At 37.1% G+C, this 23,034-nt stretch overlaps 1 protein-coding gene across 3 annotated transcripts in view; it reads left to right on the forward strand.

Moving 5' to 3' along the window:
* Positions 1–460: 460 nt before the first annotated feature.
* Positions 461–23,034, forward strand: part of PPP1R42 (protein phosphatase 1 regulatory subunit 42) — a 39,886-nt gene continuing 17,312 nt past the window's right edge. For 2 of the 3 annotated variants that reach the window (XM_065903161.1, XM_065903160.1), the window contains exons 1-5: positions 461–585; positions 11,656–11,872; positions 12,983–13,149; positions 14,411–14,549; positions 16,027–16,158. In XM_065903161.1, the coding sequence (XP_065759233.1) occupies positions 11,744–11,872; positions 12,983–13,149; positions 14,411–14,549; positions 16,027–16,158 (567 nt within the window). In that variant the 5' untranslated portion in view covers positions 461–585; positions 11,656–11,743. The remainder of the gene's footprint in view (positions 586–11,655; positions 11,873–12,982; positions 13,150–14,410; positions 14,550–16,026; positions 16,159–23,034) is intronic. The other variant, XM_065903162.1, reaches the window with a different exon arrangement.

Consider the following 23,034-nt stretch of genomic DNA (forward strand, 5'->3'; position numbering starts at 1 on the left):
ACTGTAAATACTGGAGAAGGCAAGAGGCAAGCAGTGAAACTGGTCATTATAAACGGACTGGACAGTCAACCTGAAGAGTTTGGATTTTATCAGAGGGAAGGTGAAGTATGGGCTACACTTTCAGACAATTCTTTTTTTTTTTTTTTTCTCTCTCCTATTAAACACAAAGAGCTCATTCTCAGGCTCCTTCAGATAATTCTTTTTCTACCATATTATTGGGGAAACGTGGTAACAGCACTGAAACATTCAAAGCTGATGGCAAGGAGAATCCAGTAGGGGGAAATGGTGACCTGCCAAAAACTGTTCTGGCCCACGAAAACAGTAATGTGACCGACTAACCGACATCTACTCGGACTCTGCCTCGTGGATACCCATCAACCCCCGGCTGCTATGTCACAGAGGAGGGAGGTCGGCGCAAGGCCACAGAGGAGCGCGCTTCCGGAGACCGCGCGACATTTCCCGTGAGCCGCGGCCGACCAGGAGCGTCTGCCTGGTTGCTCAGCAACTGCACCAGGGCTGCCGAGGAGGCTGGTACCCGCGATATTTACCAAACCTGAGTTACCGACCTGGCGCGTCCCACGAACGGTGAGATGCCTTCTCGGGCGAAGTGTGGGAACCGAGGAGGCCCTAGAGCCATGTTTCTCAAACTTGCCTGCCTGTGAGACTTTCCTGGAGCATTTGCTAAAATGCGGGTTCCTACGCCTTTTCTCCAGATATCTAGAATTTCCAGAAAAAAAGTCTGAAAGTCTGCATTCTAAACAGAGGGCTAGAATCAGGCAAGGTTGGGAAATAGCTCTAGGACAGGGAGACATGGGTGGAGGGGTAGCCACGAAGCTGAGGGAGCAGGATCAGTGGATTTGAAAAAGGGAAAGCCTCATAGCAGGCAGTCTACAGCTTCTGAGTTTGGAGCTACCTAAGGGAAATATACAAATCAAATTCAGAAAGATCCCCTGCAACTGGCCTAGACTGCTGGAGCCGGAAACAATAAAAGTCAAGGGGGTCTACTAAAGTGGGTTCCCCAAATACTTATAGTAGAGCAGGTTCTAAGCTAACTTCCCTGGTGGCTCAAATGGTAAAAGCATTTACCTACAATGCAGGAGACCAGGGTTCGATCCCTGGGTCGGGAGGATCCCCTGGAGAAGGAAATGGCAACCCACTCCAGTACTCTTGCCTGGAAAATCCCATGGACGGAGGAGCCTGGTAGGCTACATACAGTCCATGGGGTCACAAAGAGTAGGACACAACTGAGCAACTTCACTTTCACTTTAAGCTATCCCCACTAGTGAGCTGGAGAGATAGAGACATCCTAGCAAGTGGATGCCTGAGATAACAGAGATATATAGCAGGGATAAATTATGAAAAAGCAGTTTCCAGAACTTTAGAAAATAATGAAACTCTTTTAAAAGAAAATCAGGGACATCTCACAAATGTTAACATAACTATTTTTATTATATTGTTCTAAAGTGTATTCAAATCCAAACTAGGTTCAGTTTAAACTCCTGAAGCTTATAATTTCTCTAAAACAAACTGTAGAACCAATAAAGGTGGATATTCTATTCAGGAGATCAATGGTGGTATTTTGATGAAACCAAATCCTCTCGCGGATCTGATTACTACAATGCACATTTTTTTTGAGTCAACAGTCTCTATTATTGTGTTACTGGTTGATTCAATTCTCTCCCTTTCCATATTCAAACCCTTAAGAAGCTTACCTATGGCTTGTTGATGAGGTCTATTGGCCTTCCTCTGGCTTACTACGAACTTCACTTATATATGACGTTAGCCTCTTTCCTTTTCTAGTTCTCTGAGGAAATTAATTTCTATACAAACACCAACTTGTGCACTGGAATGTAGATACAAAGTCCATTTATAGCATGGTCATTCATGAAGATTCAGATGATCCAAACTTTATGTTTTAGCTCAGGTTAGAAAACAGAACCTGAAGGAAAAACTCATGTGATAACACTTTTGCAGGAGTTGTAACCTCAGGTAAGCAGGAGAGAGGCAGGAAAGGACTAAGAGATAGAAGGAGAGCAAATTAAGAGTGTGTGTAACCCAGAAGAACACCACATGTTTTCAAAGGGACCTTTTGAAACCGATATGTCTCCTAAAAGTCCATGGGGGGAGGAAGGGAGAAGTCATTCATGGCTCCTGTCTCCCATTAGTCAGTCACTCTCAAAGGACATCACTTCCTCCACAGTATAGGGCTGCTCCTGCATGGTCGCCTGTATAGCAGTCTCCTGCCTCAGCTGTAAGGGAAAAACCTTGGGTTGTATAACCTCTTTGCATTTTTACCATAGTTTTCAGTGTAAAAAATATGTTTGAAGTTTCTAGAAACGTTTCTAAAATTTTAAGATATGGGCCGAAGAAATCATATTTTAAAAATACTTTAAGTATTTTTAAAACAGTGCATTTCCCTCCAACTAATAAAAAAATAAAATAAAATAAATTAATTAATTAATTAAATAAAATAAAATAAAAATAAATAAATACCTAACATCAAAAAAAAAAAAAAAAACCAAGTGCATTTCAACACATTAGGTACAGAGAATATAATTCCTAAAAGAATGACATTTGCAATATAAACAAAAATATTTGATCCCTAAAAATGATTCAAAAAAAACCTTATGCATGGCCTAAATTAGAAGAAAATTATAAAACTATTGAAAGTCATTTAAAGAAACACTTCTAAAATGGAGACATATGCCATAGTAATGGAAAAGATAACTCAGAGAGATATGTGCATGTGTGCCTGCTCAGTCGTGTCTGACTCTTTGAGACCCTGTGGACTGTAGCCCATCAGGCTCCTCTGTCCATGGGATTCTCCAGGCAAGAACACTGGAGAGGCTTGCCATTTCCTCCTCCAGGGGATCTTTCTGATCCAGGAATGAAACCTGCATCTCCTGTGTGTCCTTACATTGGCAAGTAGATTCTTTACCAATGAGCCACCTAAGAAGCCCAGGTGTTAGTGCTTCACTAATTATTTCTAAATTCAATGCAATTCCTAATAAAATTCTGAGAAGATTTTTTACGCAACATGGTAAGTTGATTTTTTTTTTTTACATGTATGTGAAAGAGTTAAGGAGGCAAGGATTCTGGAACTGCAGCAGAATAGGGAGCCTAAACAGCAGCTACCTAGGTAGAACATGTCCAGTGTAACTATTTTAGAATGCTGGAGTCTGCTGTAGACTTACAACTTCCAAGGAAGAATTAGATGATGAACTGCATAAAATGTGGTTCATTTCAGTCAATTTCAGATCTTACCTCTACAATAGTTACCCATACCCCATACCCAACCCTGTGCAGGAAGCTGGGCAGGGGTTTCTGTAGCATCTTGCACACAGCTTACAGGCACCACGTGGGCAGAAAGCACACTATCCACCAAATTTTGAGGATCTGCCCTCCTATCGCTGACTGCTGCTTCTGGTTACAGAGATGCAGACAAAGAGGTGGCGCCTCTCCCCACTCTTGCAAACACCACTCCCTCTGGCTGAAATGACTTTCAGGGGGATTTAAAAGGCTACTGCCTCCCTTTCCACTAACTTTCCTTTATTTTTCTCTTTTTTCCTTTTTGGGAACAAGACACTAAAACACTAGGGCATTCAAAAGCAGCTGCACATAAAGGGAAAACTAGAAACTTACCTGTAAATGCCAAGAGAAAGGTTTCGGACTCAGGAAACACCTGAGAAGACCTAAGTTTACACCTCAGGCTGATCCCCAGCACAGAAATAGTCCGTAACAATCAAAAAGCCAAAAACAATAATCAAAACAATAACAACAAACAGTAAATTCTAGAGAAGGAGGAGAATCTGATTTTCAGAGCTACAATATTATTAGATTAAAATGTCCAGTTTTCAACAACAAACAAAGGCATACAAGAAACAGGAAAGTATGGTCTATTCAGAAATAATCGGAAATTGTCCCTGAAAGAGACCTGATGGCAGATATACTATACAAAGACTTTGAAACAACTGTCTTAAAGATGCTCAAAAAACTAAAGAGGTAGAGAAAGTCAAGAAAATGATACATGAACAAAATGGAGATATCAATGAAAGGTAGAAAGCCTATAAAGGAATCCCGGAGCTGAAAAGTACAATAACTGAAATAAAAAATTCACTTGTGGGTTTCAAAGGCTGATTTTAACAGGCAGAAGAATCAGCCAATGAACTTGAAAAGAGGACCATAAAAATTATCAAGTCTAGGAATAGAAAAAGAAAAATATTGAGAAAAGTGAACAGAGTCTAAGGGACTTGTGAGACAGCATCACACAGAACAATATATGCTTTGTGGGAGTCCCAGAAAGGAGAGCGGGAAGAAAGAAAGAAGGAAGGGGAGAGAAGGAGGATTGAACAGAGAGAATGTGTGAAGAAATAATGGCTGAAACCTTTCCTAACTTGATGAAAAACATGAATCGAAACATGAAAGCTCACTAAACTCCAAGTAAGACGTACTCAAGAGACCCACACTGAGACACATTATAATCAGACTTTCAAAAGACAAATCTTAAAGCTTAAATGCAGCAAGAAATAACTCATTACATACAAGGAACCCCCAATAAGATTATCCACACATTATTCATCAGAAATGTTCAGGTTAGAAGACAGTGGCGGGATATATTCAAAGTGTTAAAAAAACAAAAAAAAAAACAAAAAAACACCTGCCAACAAAGAACCCAGTATTGACAAAACTCTATTACAAAAATCAGGCAAAAATACATTTTCAGGTAAACGAAAGCTGAGGGAGCTCAGCTGCACTAGACCTGCCCTGCAATAATGCTCAAGGGAGTCCAGCAAGGTAAAGTGAAAGAACATTAGTTAGTAATTTGAAGATAGTAATTTGAAGCCATATGAAGAAACAAAGATCTCAATAAAGGTAAATACATGGGCAATTATAAAAGCTGGAATTTTTGTAACCGTGGTTAGTAATTGTTCCATGTGACTTAAAAGACTAATGTATTTTAAAACATGAGTCTAAAACCTAGTATTATTGTAACTTTAGTTTTCAACTCCATATTTTATTATATAATTTAAGTGACTAATGTATTTAAAAGAATTGTTGGTTTATGTTTTTAGGTACACAGTGTATAAAGAGGTAATTTTGTGATATCAACAACCAAAAGAGGTAAGAAGAGAAAAGGAACAGCTTTACACACGATTTAAGTTGTGCTTAGCTGCTCAGTTGTGTCCCACTCTTTGTGACTCCATGGACAGCAGCCCACCAGGCTCCTCTGTTCATGAGATCTTTCAGGCAAGAAAACTGGGATGGGTTGCCATTTCCTCCTCCAGGGGATCTTCCCAGCCTAGGGATTGAACCCATGTCTCCAGTGTCTCCTACATTGCAGGCAGACTCTTTACCTCTGAGCCATTGGGGGAGCCCCTTTATTTAGGTTAAGCTGGCAAATATTCAAATTAGAGTGATATAACTTTAGGATGGTAAATGTGATCCCCATGGTAATCATAAAGAAAACAGCTCTGGAATAAACACAAAAGAAAATGAGAAAGGAATTTAGTTTTATTACAAAAAAATCAACTCAACTATGCCAAAGCCTTGGACAAAAAAATAAGACAGGAAAGCAGAAAACAAGGGGCAAAAAGCTATAAGGCATATAGCAAATAGGCATATAAAGCATAAGGCATATAAAGCATAGCATAAGGCAAATAAATAACAAGATGACAGAGACAAACATTTATGCACCTAATGAGAAGCCATCAAAATATATGAAGTAAAAACTGACAACTGAAGAGATAAACAGATAATCCTACAGTACTAATTGTAGACTTCAATATTCTGCTTTCAGTAATAGATAAAACAACCAGACAGAAGTAAGTAAATAGAGGTTTTAACATCATAAAAGAACTGGGTCTAACAGACATATACAGAATGTTCCACCCAACAACAGCACACATTTTTCTGAAATGGACATGGGACATTTTACAGGATAAACCATATGTTAGTCCACAAATTAAATTCTGATAGATTCTAAAAGATAGATGTCATACAAAGTATATTCTCTAACCATAATAGTATGAAGTTAAAAATCAGTAACAAAAAGAAAATTGGAAAATTAACAACAAGCAACACACATATGAATCAAAAAGGAATCACAAGAGAAATTAGAAAATACTTAGAGATGAATGAAAATGAAAAACACAACATACCAAAACTCATGGGACAAAGTAAAATTCATACTAAGAGGGAAATTTATAGCTATAAATGCTGACAGGAAAAAAAAAGAAAGATCTCAAATCAACAGGCTAACTTTACAACTAAAGGAACTAGAAAAATAACTAAGGCTAACAAGATGACAGAGACAAACATTTATGCACCTAATGAGAAGCCATCAAAATATATGAAGTAAAAACTGACAACTAAAGAGATAAACAAATAATCCTACAGTACTAATTGTAGACTTCAATATTCTGTGAACCGTGAACTTCCAGATGTTCAAGCTGGATTTAGGAAAGGCAGAGGAACCAGAGATCAAATTGACAATATCTGCTGGATCATCGAAAAAGCAAGAGAGTTCCAGAAAATCATCTCTTTCTGCTTTATTGACTATGCCAAAGCCTTGGACTGTGTGGATCACAATAAACTGTGGAAAATTCTGAAAGAGATGGGAATACCAGACCACCTCAACTGCAGGTCAGGAAGCAACAGTTAGAGCTGGACATGGAACAACAGACTGGTTCCAAATAGGAAATGGAGTAGTATGTCAAGGCTGTATATTGTCACCCTGCTTATTTAACTTATATGCAGAGTACATCATGAGAAATGCTGGGCTGGATGAAGCACAAGCTGGAATCAAAATTGCAGGGAGAAATATCAATAACCTTAGATATGCCGATGACACCATCCTTATGGCAGAAAGTGAAGAAGAACTAAAGAACCTCTTGATGAAAGTGAAAGAGAAGAGTGAAAAAGTTGGCTTAAAGCTCAACATTCAGAAAACTAAGATAATGGCATCCGGTTCCATCACTTCATGGCAAATAGAAGGGAAACAGTGGAAACAGTGGCTGACCTTATTTTGGGGGGCTCCAAAATCACTGCAGATGGTGATTGCAGCCATGAAATTAAAAAACGCTTACTCCTTGGAAGGAAAGTTATGACCAACCTAGACAGCATATTAAAAAGCAGAGGCATTACTTTGTCAACAAAGGTCCGTCTAGTCAAGGCTATGGTTTTTCCAGTAGTCATGTATGGATGTGAGAGTGGGACTATAAAGAAAGCTGAGCGCTGAAGAATTGATGCTTTTGAAATGCGGTGTTGGAGAAGACTCTTGAGAGTCCCTTGGATAGCAAGGAGATCCAACCAGTCCATCCTAAAGCAGATCAGTCCTGTGTGTTCACTGGAAGGACTGATGTTGAAGCTGAAACTCCAATACTTTGGCCACCTCATGTGAAGAGCTGATTCATTTGAAAAGACCCTGATACTGGGAAAGATTGAGGGCAGGAGGAGAAGGGGACGACAGAGGATGAGATGGTTGGATGGCATCACCGATTCAATGGACATGGGTTTGGATGGACTCCGGGAGTTGGTGAGGGACAGGGAGGCCTGCCGTGCTGCGGTTCATGGGGTCGCAAAGAGTTGGACACAACTGAGCAACTGAACTAAAAAACTGAAAAGGCTAGTAGAAAGAAGAAAATGATGAAGATTAGAGCACAGATAAATGAAATAGATAATATAATATAGAGAAAACCAATGAAACCAAAAGCTAGGTCTTTGAAAAGATCAACAAAATTGACAAACCTTTAGCTAGATGGACTAAGAAAAAAAAAAGACACAAAGAACTAAAATGAGAAATGAAAGTGGGGACATTACTATCAATCTACAGAAATGGAAAGTATTGTGAGAATACTATAAACAACTGTATGTCAAAAACTGGATAACCTAAATAGAAAAAAATCCTAGAAACATAAAACCTACCAACACTAAATCATAAAGAAATAGAAAATCTGAATAGACATGTAACTAGGGAGGAAATTGAATCAGTAATCAAAAATCTCCCAACAAAGAAAAGCCCTGACCCTAATGGCTCCACTGGTGGACTCAACCAACCATTTTAAGAAAAACACCAGTCCTCCTTCAAGTTTTCCAAAACTTTGAGGAGAAGGGAACACATTCTTACTCATTCTTTGAGGCCAGCATTACTGTGATACCAAAGTCAAAGACACTGCGACAAAAGAAAATTACATATGTATATGTATGACTGAATCCCTTTGCTATTCACCTGAAACTATCACAACATTGTTAGTTAAATCAATTATACCCCAAACCAAATAAAAAGTTAAAGAAAAAAATTAAGAATATGCAAAAGCCTGAAATAAAAAAAAAAAGAAAATTACAGACCAATATCCCTTACACGCACTCATGTTAAAACGCTCAACAAAACACTACCAAACCAAATTCAACAGCACATTAAAAAGATTATACACCATGAGTAAGTGGGATATATCCCTAGAATACAAGGATGGTCAACATATAAAAACTGATTTACATAACATTTTATATTAACAGAATGAAAGAAAAAACGGATAATGCAGAAAAAACATTTGACAAAATTCAACAACCTAAATTTTCACAATAAAAATACTCAACTAACTAGTAATAGAGGGAAACTACCTAGACATAATAAAAGCCACATATGAGAAACCCAAAGTGAACAGAAACATTTGGCAGGAAAAAGAAAGAAAAGGCATCTAAAATGGAAAAGATGAAGTAAAAATTATCTCTGTTTGCAGGTAATAGGATCTAAACCATAGAAACGCTAACGATTATATATATGCACACACAAATGTTAGAACTAACAAATGAATTCAGCAAAGTAGCAGAATAAAAAAGTCAGCAAATATCAGTTGCATGTCTATACACAAACAATGAACAACCTGAAAAGGAAATTTTTTTTTAATTCATTTACAGAAGCATCAGAAAGAATAAAACACTTAGGAATTAACCAAAAAGGTGAAAGATTGAAAACTGAAAACTATACAACACTGCTGGAAAATAATTTAAGAGACAGAAATAAATGAAAACATATCCCTTCTTCATGGCCTGGAAGACTTAACATTGTTAAGATGCCAAAAATACCCAAAGCAATCTACAGACTCACTGCAAACCTTATCTAAACCCCAATGATGGGTTGGTTTTTTTTTTTAATAAATAGAAAAATGCACCCTAAAATTCATAAGAAACTCAAGAGGTCCATATATCCAAAACAATTTTGAAGAAGAACAAAGCTAGAGGACTTGCACTTCCTGATTACTGCAAAGTTATAGCAAGCAAAACAGCATGGTACTGGAATAAAGACAGACATAAATCAATGGAATAAAATAGAAAGATAGAATTAAATCCTCACATATACAGTCAAATGATTTTTTACAAGGGTGTCAAGATCATTCAATGGGGAAAGGACAGTCTTTTCAACAAATGAAGCTGGGAAAGTTGTATATCCACATGCAAAGAATGATGTTAGACCCTTATTTAACATCAAATCAAAGATTAACTCAAAACAAATCAAAGACCTTAATGCAAGACCTGAAACTATAAAACTCTTAGAAGAAAACAAAGAGCAAAAGCTCCACAATATTGGATTTGTCAATGATTTCTTAGAAATGACATCAACAAAACAGGCAACAGGATAAAAAGTAGGCAAATTATATTTCATGAAAATATTTAAAATTTGTGCTATCAACAGAGTAAAAAGACAATACAGAGAATGGGAGAAAATACTTACAAGTGATATATCTGATAAGGAATTGATATCCAGAATATGTAGAGAACTCTTAAATCTCAAACGGGCAAATAACATGAAACTGTTTGTAAATCATACATCTGATAGGGTTCTACAACTCAATAAGAAAACAACCTGATTAAAAATGGGCAAAGGACTTGAAAACATTTCTCCAAAGAAGATAGGCGAATGGCCAATAAGCACATAAAAAGAAGCTCAACATCACTAATTAAGGAAATGAGTATTGAAACTACAATAAGATACTACCTCACGCCCATTAGGATGGGTACTATAAAAAATACAGATAATAACAAGTGTTAGCAAGAATGTGAGTTACTGGAACTCTTGTGCAGTTGGTTGTAAAGTAAAATGGTAAAACTACTGTGGAAAACAATAGCAGTTACTCAAAAAATCAAAAGTAGAATTACCATATGGTCCAGCAATTCTGCTTACATACATATACCAAAAAGAATTAAAAATAGAATCTCAAAGAGATTTTTGTACACCCATGTTCACAGCAGCATTATTCACAATAGTTAAAACACAGAATCAACTCAAATGTCTATAGATGGGTGAATGATAAGCAAGATCTAGTATACACATACAATGGTATATTATTCAATAATAAAAAAGAAGGAAGTTCTGACTTACGTTACAACAAGGATGAACCGTGAGGACATTCAGTTCAGTTCAGTTCAGTTCAGTCGCTTAGTCGCGTCTGACTCTGAGACCCCATGAACTGCAGCACGCCATGCCTCCCTCCATCACCAACTCCCGGAGTTTACCCAAACTCATGTCCATTAAGTCAGTGATGTTGAGGACATTATGCTAAGTGAAATAAGCCAGTCACAAAAATAAAATATTATTCCACTTATATGAGCTTCTTAGAAAATCATCAAAATCATAGAGACACAGTAGAACAGTGGTTGCCTGGGCCATGGAAGACAGGAGAGTATAGGGAGTTATCGTTTAACAGGAATAGAACTTCAGTTTTACAAACTGATAAGAATACTAGAGAGAGACTATGGCAATGGCTGTACATTATAAATATATTTAGTAAAACTGAACTGTACACTTATAAAATGGTAAAGATGATAAACTCTGTATTTTACCACAATTAAAAAAATGGAAAATAAAAGAAAAAAAGAGTTAGGAACCAAGACTAATCAAGGTGGAGAGATATTATTAAGCAGAAGCTATATTTTTTTAATGTAGTAAAATGTATCAAGAAATTTTTTGTTCATGTTTTAGGCTTAAAACATGTAGCATATAAGTTAACTTGTAGCATATAACTACATATATGCTTCAGTTTTAAGCATATAACTTAAAACTTGTAGCATATAAGTTAACTCCTTCCATATCCTAATTTTAAGAGAAAGACCTGTATTTTCTTCTAAATATATTAAAGTTTTGCTTTGCACATTTTGGTCTTATCTAGAAGTATTTTCACCACTGTCCTATGAATATACTCAAGGTTTTCACACCATGTGTTCTGATTTTGGAGACAAATAAATATGATCACTAAGGTACTATGAAAAAAGGAGCCAGGAGGCCTGGTCTCATTTTCAACTGTCACTAACTTGATTGGTTTGAGACAAATCTCTGGCCCTTAATTTCTTCATGGGAGAACACTAAATGATACTGAGGTCTTTTTCAACTCAAAGAGAGAAAAATGATCCACCCACAATAACAAGTCAACACTAGGGAGAATAAAAGATTTAAAAGTAAAACTGAATATGCACTGTAATTTAATTTAATTTTGGTGTTTTATATCTTTTTATGAAAAGAATTAAAACTATAAACTTAGAAAAAACATAACCCTAAAACTGTTTGTGAACTACTTTATCAATAGTTTTATATATTAAAAAGTCAAGGTAATTTGCCTAAATTGCTATGTACATAATACTCCTTTTTTTCTTTCTTTTTAGAAAGTTGGGCATAAAACAATACTTAAACCGCTTCTTAACATGGTATCAGAAGAGAGCTATTGCCAAGAGTTTGATTTATAGAGAAGTCATGGTTCGACTGACTTTGGATCTAATTGCCAAGAACAGCAATCTTAAACCCCGAAAAGAAGAAAACACTCTACAATACCTGAAGAAAATAACTCATATAAATTTTTCAGATAAAAATATAGATGCAATTGTAAGAATTCTGAAATTATTTCCTATTTTTATACAATTAGCAATGTAAAGTTTAGAAATTGGTATATCCAACTAGTTCCCAAGATATGGCTGTATTTTAAAAGATTTAATGAAAGCTGGGATATTTTTGAGCAGAATTTCACTCCTACCTCTTGCCTACTTACTCTAACTCTATCACAACACAAAAAATGATAGATACTCTTTAAAATATCTTTAATTATTTTCTCACCTTCAAAAGTAAGTAGTGTTCATTTATATAAGGACATATAAAAAGAAATTGACTTGTAATTCTTTCACATAGAGAAAACCAAGGGTGATGTCCTTTCTCCCTTTTTTTTCTAGACATAAGTGTTAGTCACTCAGTTGTGTCCAACTCTTTGTGACCCCATGGACTGTAGTCCACCAGGCTCCTCTGTCCATGGGATTCTCCAGACAAGAATACTGGTGTGGGTAGCCAAAACCTTCTTCAGGGGATTTTTCCTGACCCAGGGATTGAATCCACTGTTGCATTACCCCAGCAAATTCTCTACCACCTGAGCCACCAGGAAAGCCCCCTATACATACTATACATACTAGACATATAGTTTTACAATAATGGGTCATATTGAATGTACTGTTCTCATTTTTTAATATCTACAAGATATTACTAAAGAAATTAAAGGATATTTAATGGTATTCCCTTTAATAGCATTATTATAGCTTATTAATCCATTGTTCTTGAATATCTAGATGAGTTCCAATGGTTTTTCAGTATCACAAACCACACAGTTTATTTCCAGTCCTACAGAAAGATTAAGCCCTGATTCATAACGTTGAAGCAAGTTTAGATACTTCAGAGGAGTCTAACTGTTTCCAAGAAAAACTGCTTGCACTAGGAAAACCTTTCTTAGCAAACACAATTTTATTGATAAGGTTACAGAATACTAAAGCCTAGAACTAATATTGTAATCATTCCGGTCTTATTTTGACTGTGCTAAGAATGGGGGAATTCTGTTCTTTTATATTAAACTTAATGAAATGTGTAGAATGATTGAGTGAAAAGCTTTCTTGAAAGTGACCCTCTAAGTTTTCATAAGAAACTAAGTATGATCTGTTTTTGTTCTCCTTTCAGGAAGACCTGTCTCTTTGTAAAAATCTTAGTGTTTTATATTTGTATGATAACCGCATTAGTCAAATCACTAACCTGAATTATGCCACAAATCTGACCCACTTATACCTACAAAACAATTGCATTTCATGTATAGAGAACCTCAGGTCATTAAAGAAACTGGAAAAACTGTAAGTGCTTTTATTTCTCAGTAATGCAATTATCATCATTGCAGTAATATTTTTGCATGCAAGCACATCCTTTATCTGCCTCATTTTTATTTCTCTGCATTATTACTATTATATATGTAATACTTGATAACTTGTGTTCTGTAAGCCCTGGTATGCTTCTTTTGCAGGTGGGTGAGTTGTCTCAAGGGCTTATACAGATATCTAAAACATGCTTATTTAGGCTCAACTGGTGAAAACAGTGTCCATGGAACCCAAATGAGTTCTGTGCCTTTCAGAATCACACATCTCAAAAGGGCAGGGTCATAGAACTGATAACGTTGATGTAGATTTGACTGCAAAAGGCATTACTGCCTATGATTTTAATTAAACAATGGGGCCCAATGGATCCAATTTCCCCAGATTTGAAGAACTATCACTGCTTTCCAAAAAGCAGGCCAAGGTCTCAGAATGGGGGGAAAAAGTGAGGTGGGAGATGCTTACTAAAACTTCATATTGCTGTATAAAACAGACATCCAAAAAGGATTTACTATATAACACAGGGAACTATATTCAATATCTTGTAATAACCTATAATGGAAAAACAATCTAAAAATAAATATATATATAATTGGATCACTTTGCTGTACACCTCAAGCTAACACAATACTGTAAATCAACTATATATCAATTTTAAAAATGCAAATTGCTGGGTTCCAACCTAGGTAACCAAATCAGAATCTCTGGCAGTTAGGCTCAGAAATCTTCATTTTTAAACCTATAACCCAGATGATTCTTATGCACTCTAACACAAGAGGAGCACTGATAGAGAGGATTATTCCAGTTCTCTCATTTTAAAAATGAACATTTCTCAGAATTAATGAATTGTAAGAATCAAATAAACAAACCTTTCACTGATTCAATACAAACAGAACATTCTGCATGTACAGATAACCTTTGACTACTGAGGTTTTTCAATAGAAAACACTATACAGCTGCATGGTCCATGGTCCAGCTGCATGGTCCATGCAACTATTAAGTAATATGAAATATTACTATGAAGTAATATGAAGTAATCAGGGATAAAGAGTGCCCACTCTAAGTGATATGCAAATTTCACTGCATGAAGGTCAACATCCATAACCAGACTCTATACGCACACCCAATATTCATTGGTCAGCTGTATAATTTTCAAATAGTTCAGTGACTTTGTTATGTTTTCATCATACATATAGACCGTGATGTCTCAGAATGCCTACTTAAAATTTTGTTTTATATTTTGCAGATATCTGGGAGGCAATTACATTGCTGTCATAGAAGGCTTAGAAGGACTAGAAGGACTAAGAGAGCTTCATGTTGAGAGTCAGAGGCTTCCCCTTGGAGAAAAGCTTGTGTTTGATCCAAGAACCCTTCATTCTCTGGCAGTAAGGCTGCATTTGAGTATTCTGACAAAGACTACAGTGATCAATGGTTATAATGAAAAAAAAAAAAAGGAAGGTGGTGAAGGTTTATCTGGACGTTGTACATACTGTCCATGTTTATATGGTCAGTTGAGAATTTGAGGGCTAAAACTAATTTTTCCTACATAATTTATTTGGCTGCACTGAGTCTTAGTTGCAGCACGTGGGATCTTAGTTACGGCGAGGGAAATCTAATGCCCTGTCCAGGGGTTGAACCCCAGGTCCCCTACATTGGGGCTTCCTTGGTGACTCAGACAGTAAAGAACCTGCCTACAATGCAGGAGACCCGGGTTCAATCCCTGGGTGGTAAAGATCCCCTGGAGAAGGGAATGGCTACCAACTCCAGTATTCTTGCCTGGAAAATTCCATGGAAGGAGGAGCCTGCCGGGCTACAGTCCATGGGGTCGCAACTGAACGACTAACCCTTTCACTTTCCCCTACAATGGGAGCATGGAGTCTTAACCACTGGACCACCAGGGAAGTCCTGGGTAGTGCTTTAAATTGGAAAAGAAAGGAGTGACCTGATTTCTATCCTATCCTCCCTACTCTCCTATAGAAACAACTATGTTTCAGCTCAACCTCAGCTGAACTAAGTAGACTCACCCCACTGTGGGGATGGCTAGTTCTATTACAAATTGCCACCGAAAACATTTTTGCTTGCTCATTTTGTCATAGATTCAGGCAGATTCTGAAATCCTATATGTAAGGCATACTTTTAAAGCTATACTTCAAGTGCTGAAAAGTATCAGGAAGTATCTTCTCTAAAGATACCTGAGTGAGTTGTCTCCATCTTGGTAGAGAATCCTGGGCCTTAGAGTTTAGATGCCTCTGACTTAGTGTTGCTCTATTATATACTTATGTCCTCATTAATAGCTGATTTTGAAGTTCTTTTTAATTAGGTAATTATTATTTTACCTGGCTCCTGAACATACAAATTACCGAGAGAAAACTATATAGAGAGATACACATAAAAATACAAACAAGATATTCTTTCAATTCTTGATCATGTTTCCTATTTAGAAAAACAAAGATGAAAACTATTTCTCCCTAATCTTAGTGATATTTAACACAAAAGGATAATTTGCTTAAACTAAAATAAGCATTTTTTTCTACAATGTGTTATTTGCTTATTGGGACATCTTTTTTCTCTCTTTCCTTCCTTCTTGGCTTCTATCTATAAATTTCTCTCATATCTTGGAAGAGAAAAATCAGACTTATGAAGGAACTTTAGACAAAAATAGTAAGTTACATTACAATTACTATAGTCCTAAAAGTTTCACAAGAAAAAAATATGGCATAAAAACAAAACTTCCAATGATTTTTATTTTCTTGTCTAAAGAGGAAAATAGCCTGAACTGATCAATTTAAAATTTTTTACACATTATGATTTCTGGTTTCTATGTATAGCATTTAAGTAGATTATTTATTAATCCTAAATTAGTTCTTTTTCTTACAGAAATCCCTCTCTATACTGAATATCAGCAATAATAATATTGATGACATAAGTGACTTAGAAATACTGGAGAATCTTAATCAGCTCATAGCAGCTGACAATCAAATTCTTCATGTGAAGGTAAGGTAAAGAAAAAAGTTTTCAATATTTAAATGAATTGTGATTGAAAATACTTACTTTACTATAGTTCTAAGTTTGTTCTAAAACTAGTTTATGAGGCTTTACTTTGTAATGTATTTATTTGCATAATTCTGCTCTTACCTGATTTTCTCTTCCATACCCCAAGATCTCCATCCCTCACCAACAGACAGATGTTTCTCTGAGAAGGAAGTATATGCTTTTTCCACTCTATGTTATTTTTCTATCAAATGTTTCCCTCTAGATACTTTGCTGTCAAAGGTCCATATAGTCAAAGCTATCGTTTTCCCAGTAGTCATGTACAGATGTGAAAGTTGGGACCATAAAGAAGGCTGAGTGCCAAAGAAATGCTGCTTTTCAAACTGTTGGAGAAGACTCTTGAGAGCCCCTTGGACTACAAGGAGATCAAACCAATCAATCCTAAAGGAAATCAACCCTGAATATTCATTAGAAGGACTAATGCTGAAGCAGAAGTTCCAACACTTTGGCCACCTGATGTGAAGAGCTGACTCATTAGTTAAGACCCTGATGCTAGGAAGGACTGAAGGCAGGAGGAAAAACGGATGACAGAGGATGAGATGATTGGATGGCATGATCAATTCAATGGACATGAGTTTGAGCAAACTCTGGGAAATGGTGAAGGACAGGGAATCCTAGAGTGCTGCAGTCCATGGGGTAGCAAGGAGCGGACACAACTGAGTGACTGAACAAGACACTAGATTTCTTGCCTCTTAACTCTGATCTCCCAATGAACGAGTTTCTAGTAACTGTAACTAGACCTGAACTCTCTCCTTGCTGCTCCTCCAAAGGAAACACCTGTATCTTTTAATTTATTCTAATTTGCACTAGCTATGTTCTGGTCATATTATGCCATATCATATCACATTCATTCAATTACTCATTCATTCAAACATGTATTGGGCATCTACATGTTTGCCAGGCATTATACTACTCCATGTAGATCAGAAGAAGAAAGAGTACAGTCCCAGGGAATAAAAAAAAGTCAACAAGTGATCAGACTACAATGTGGTTCTGTTTTCATAAGTATTATGGTTTCACTAACTTAGCCTAGGGCTAGGGAAGACTTCCTGGAACCAGTCACTTGTGAGCTGAACCACTGCCAAGACCTCATAGTTTCTGGTTTGGCAATGAGGTAGCTGTGATATAATTTCTTTACATAAGACCATAGGAGGAAGAATAGGCTTCTTTCCCCCATAAATAGAGCTCTTGTTTCAAAAGCACTTACTAAAAAAAAAAAAAGCCCTTTCAGACAGCTATCCGCTGACTCTAAAACAGTTACTCCAGGTCTTATTTCCAAATTTAGTACTATTACCTTGCTCATCTCATAGCCACTGCAGTTGTTTACTCGCTATGTTGTGTCCAACTCTTTGCAACCCCATGTACTACAGCACACCAGGATTCCCTGTCCTTCACTATCTCCCAGAGTCTGCTCAGACTCATGTCCATTGCATTAGTGATGCCATCCAAACATCTCATCCTCTGTTGACCCCTTCTCCTCCTGCCCTCAATTTTTCCCAGCATCAGGGTCTTTTCTAACGAGTCGGCTCTTCACATCAGGTGGCCAAAGTGTTGGAGTTTCATCTTCAGCATCAGTCCTTCCAATGAATATTCAGGGTTGATTTCCTTTACGATTGACTGGTTTGATCTCTTTGCTGTCAAAGGGACTCTCAAGAGTCTTCTCTGGCACCACAATTCGAAAGCATCAGTTCTTCAGTGCTTAGGCTTCTTTATAGTCCAACTCTCACATCCGTACATGACTACTGAAAAAACCACAGCTTTGACTATATGGACCTTTGTTGGTAAAGTGATGTCTCTGCTTTTTAATATGCTGTCTAGGTTTGTCATAACTACTGTCAGCAGTAGATAATTACTAAAATAAGTATTATTCTACTACAAATGAATTCCCCCAAATATCGAAATGCCTTTAAGAGCAAGGACTTTTTGTCGATTCCAGGGTGCCCTAGAGCTCAGACCAGTGCCTGGCACATAGTAGACACCTACTACGTGTTTATAAAATGAATGAATACAAGAGCAATTTAAAATATTCAACCATCTGAGGAAGGAATGCAAATCATTTAGTAAGTTCCAGAGGCTGAGATACACCAAAAGTTGCTTTTCCTTCCCATAGAAAAAAGATATCCACAGTGTGAGGATGAAATCTCAAGTTCTTTGGGGTCGCACAGAGTCGGACATGACTGAAGTGACTTAGCAAGAAGATATACATAATTAAAAACACTTAGACACAGCTTCTTGGATATCTGAATACAGACTTGCCCAGGAGTCATTTGAAATGTGCTTTTATGGTCATTTTAAATCATCCTCTGAAGGCTTAGTCAAAGGGCAGGAAGGTTAGCATCAGAATATTAACTTAGTTCTCTTTATATATTCCTGGGATCGGCGTCTCCATTTTTTGGCTTTAATTTTTCCATTCTTTATACTCATTGATCGAAGTTGCCCCAGAGCTGCTGACATCAAGCCCTGTGCCATGGGAGAGAAAGCTCAATGTGCCATACATAAAGTCACTGACATCCATCCTAAGAGTCTTCAACAACAGACAGCTTTGTGCCATGGGGAAAAAGAAGTGTACATCATTAGAGAATTCTAACCGAACCACTATAATTACCGATGGCTTTTAGCACTCAAACCAGCTGCCTTTATTTGGACACTGTAGGTTCCTCAAATGCATCTACAGAAAATACATGAAATAAAAAAATGAAAAAAATAATGGTCCCTTAGGATGGTTGCATAAGGACCTGGAGGAAGCTGGGCAAATGGCTTCTGTCCTCCCTGCTGTTTGGGATTTCATTTCCTTCCCTCTCACCCACAGCTGCCACAGACTCCTTCCCCCAAGATCTTCTAGCCCTGCCATCATCTCTCCTGTTCCCTAGTCCAAAGTCCATGGCAGAGACTCAGGGTGAAGGAGTAGAGGTAAGGGTGGAAGAGGAGTAGAGGAAAAAACAAAATAGAAGATAAATCCTGTCTTTCCATTCTCTCTCTGACTGCAGCGCTTCTAATCAGCAGAATTTTCAAAACAGTTCCATATAATCTCTTGCTTAAAACTCTTGTTCTGCTTCTAACCTGAGATCCATTCATTCATGCAGACATTCACTATTTCTTCTTTTTCATTCATTCAGAACACCTACCATGTGGCAGCACTTGCTAGACAAAGGGGAAGACAACAGTGAGCAAAAAAACCAGATCCAGTCCCTGAACTCAAAGAGCTCTCAGCATTGAGAGGAAGAGGAACATTAAGCACATAATTATCCAAAAACATAAGTAAAATTGCACCCCAGGCAAGTGCTATAAAGGAGCAGTATGTCACTCTGAAAGCCTATAACTAGGGGAACTACCTTAGGGAGCTGAGTGAAGGCTTTCCTTAGGAAGGCAGTGCTGAGCTAAACTCTGAAACAGCAGAATGGCTTACCAAGTAAAGAGAATAACATGTGCAAAGGTCCTGGGGCAGGTAAGAGTAGGATCCAGGGAGCCTACAAGAAAAGCCATAAAGAATGTGGTCAAGTAGGGTAAGTTGCTCCCAAGAACTGAGACAAAGAAAGTACAAAATTGTCAATGTATGGCTCAGTGGTAATGTTAGTGGTGCCTGATCAAACGCATCAGGTTGCAAGAGTGCCCAGTGATTGAGGAAGCAGAAGCAGTGACCAAGACCCTTATAACTCCAAGTGTGGTCCTAGAACCAGCAGCATCAGAAAGGCAGAATCTCAACTTCTGCCCCCAGACACTACTAAACCAGGACCTGCATTTAAACAAGATCCCTACATGACTTATAAGAACATGAAAGTTTGAAAAGAACTGGTCTGGACTACTCTTTAAGGAAGTGTAGTGATGGTGGGTAAGAGATAGGATAAAGCCCAGAGGAGGTGGAGAGACTGGAAATCGAAGAGAAAGATGATCCCAAGGGTAGGAGGCCTGTGGAGAGAGGAAGGGATGAGAGAACTGATTCATTTGAGAAAAGAGGTGGGACTTTTCCTTTGCTGATAAAAATTGGAAAAAGGAATGGAAGAAGAAGTATGAGACCAAAGGCAGACAACTGAGAAAACTCGATGCTAGATGACCCAGTTCTCTCTAATAAAAATGGTGGCAGAATCAATCACTGAGGAGGAGAAAGGAACATTTTAAGCCAAATAATACTCCATACTTTAGAAACTCCCTTCTTTAACTCATAGGGCTCTAGTTTAAATATTTACTTCTGACTAATATTTATTTGCATTTTTTTCCCCTGTAACTCCTTTAAATAAGAATGAGGCAATGGAGACTTCCTGCCAATCCAATGGCTAGGACTCCATGCTCCAGATGCAGGGGGTCTGGGTTCGATACCTGATCAGGGAAATAGATGCCACATATAGTACAACTAAGAGTCTGCGTGCCACAACTAAAAATTCTTCATGACTCAACTAAGACCTGGCACACCCAACTAAATAAATATTTTAAAAAGAATGCAACAATGTATTAAAAATATTAAATTACTGAATAACCATTTATAATAAAACCTGGATTTCTGCAAGTAACTTGAAGAGCCATGAACTAGTAAAAGGCCAACATTATATATACTGCTGATATTATTAAATCAAATAAATATCATGGCTGCAAAAATGTATAACAACTTGAAAAAAAGTTTAATCTTTACCTTCAGTTTTTATATCTGCAAAGTTTGCTAAATCAATAAAATGATCTTAAAAGTTCATCTCACAGTCAGATACATCAGTCAGTGATTTACTTCATTGGTTTTCTGATGCCCATTTATCATGAGGTAAAGCATCTTAGAATGAACAGTGGAAATCAAAAATCTGACGTGCTTGCCTTTTATAAAAACTAAATACTTGACTTATAAGATACAAACAAATAAACCACTATGGCCTGTCATGTATTTCCAGTTTCTAATTTATTCAACCTCTGCTCAATATTGATCCTGACAAAGTAACTCAAAAGATAAATTTATTCACTCCACAGTTTAGTCAGGAACAAGCCCAAAATTATAGATTTTCCCAGGCAGATGATGACAGGCAGTCACGGGGATGACAAATGGCTGTCTTTAGATTTAGTCAGGACAGTTGGGCTAGACGTTTCCAATAAAGATTGGCGCGTGCTGGTCAAATACAGGTTCATCAGTGGCCATCATTAATTGCAGCAGGAGCACTGCCAGTGCAGCAGGCTCCTGTCCTAGAGCTTAGACACCAACCCTACATGGGAAACAAAATCAGCTCCTTAGTATTTTGCAGCACTCTTCTAAGTGATAGCATGACATGATCATTTATCATACCGAGGCTGTTCAGAGAAATGTCTGCTCCCTTTAGCAACTTACTGAAGGGCACAAAAGTGAAAGCATTATGAAAGACAGGAAGGCAATGCATAACCAGAGCATATCCAAAGAGTAATCATATTTCAACACAGGATTAGTTTAGTCTTAAATAAACATACACTGGGAGAAGGAGTATGCTGAGAGTCATTTATCAAGTGACGAACAATTAATAAAAACCTACAGGACTCTTTATCCATATAAATTTTAAAGTTTTCTTATTGTTACTATAATGGCCATCATATTCAACACAGTACAAAGATGCAATGCATAGTTCCATCCTTCCAGAGGTTTTTAAACTAAGAGAAATATAGTGAAATTCTCACAGAAAATAATTATGGCTGTTTCAAAAGATGTGGAACAAATTCTGGGAAGAGGGCATAACCCATGACCCAGGACTAAAGGATGAAGTTAGAACTTTTGAAGAGAACTTTCTTTTAAGGCATCAGTTACTTGTCAGTGGATCAGAACCTGACTCTCTCTTAATGTCACTTTTTCTCTGTGTTGACCAAAATTAGATAATTAGCTCAAGGGTGGCAGAGCAGACAAAGAGGCAGAGAACTAACACATGTATTCCCTATCTGCTCTGCCTCACGCACTTTACATGCCATAGCAACTAATCCTCTAATTACCCTCACTTTATAAATGAGGTCACAGACTTGCCTAAGGTCAAATAGTAAGAAGAAATGTCAGAAAGTTTAGGATTGCTTGTACAGTTGCTTATACAATTCCTTGTATTTTTCACATAACTTATTTATTTGAGCCCATTGGAGTCTAGCACAGAAATTAACCCGTAACTCAATATATACCTGATGAATAATGAAGTAAGCAGAACTAGAAATACTACTTTATATGGGAAGACATTGGTCTCTGAAAGATCAAAGTGCTCTGCAGTGGGCTCTGAAAACCCAGCTGTGCTTCTAATTATTCACCAAAAGACAGCATTTCTTCATGCAGACACAGGCACCTATCTGGATGTTCCATTTCTGTTACCTCCTTTTACAATTTTGGGAGGATATTTAATATGTAGAAGGGACCTGCTACCAAAGCTTCATGGTAAATATATATATATACACACATACATATATGTATTCTAAAGTCTAAAGAATAAATGTAGTCTTATTATATGAAATTTTTTCCAAAAATGGAAAAATGAAATATCTAAGCAACATGGATCAAGCAAAGAATAAGGTGGAAGATACAAATAGTTAAAGAGATATACAATGCTAAATAGTATCATGCTTTGAAGGTGAAAAAATGCTATGGGGAATAAAAATACCAGCCAGTGCATTAACAATTACTTTCAGCTTAGAAATTAAGAATATGTATATATAATTTGTATTTTCTAATTTTTCCCTTATAACCTATGATAAGTTTGGTCTTGGCCTGAAGAAAACAAAAGAATCATAGGTGTTTGCCTGCTGCTATCCTCTGGAACTTTTATTAACTTTGTAATTCTCATACTCATATTTTAAAGAAAAGCAGTCCTCTTGGATATGTACAATATCATATATATATAGCAGTGC

This window comes from Muntiacus reevesi, chromosome 12 (genome assembly GCF_963930625.1).
Source record: "Muntiacus reevesi chromosome 12, mMunRee1.1, whole genome shotgun sequence".
Lineage (NCBI taxonomy): Eukaryota > Metazoa > Chordata > Mammalia > Artiodactyla > Cervidae > Muntiacus > Muntiacus reevesi.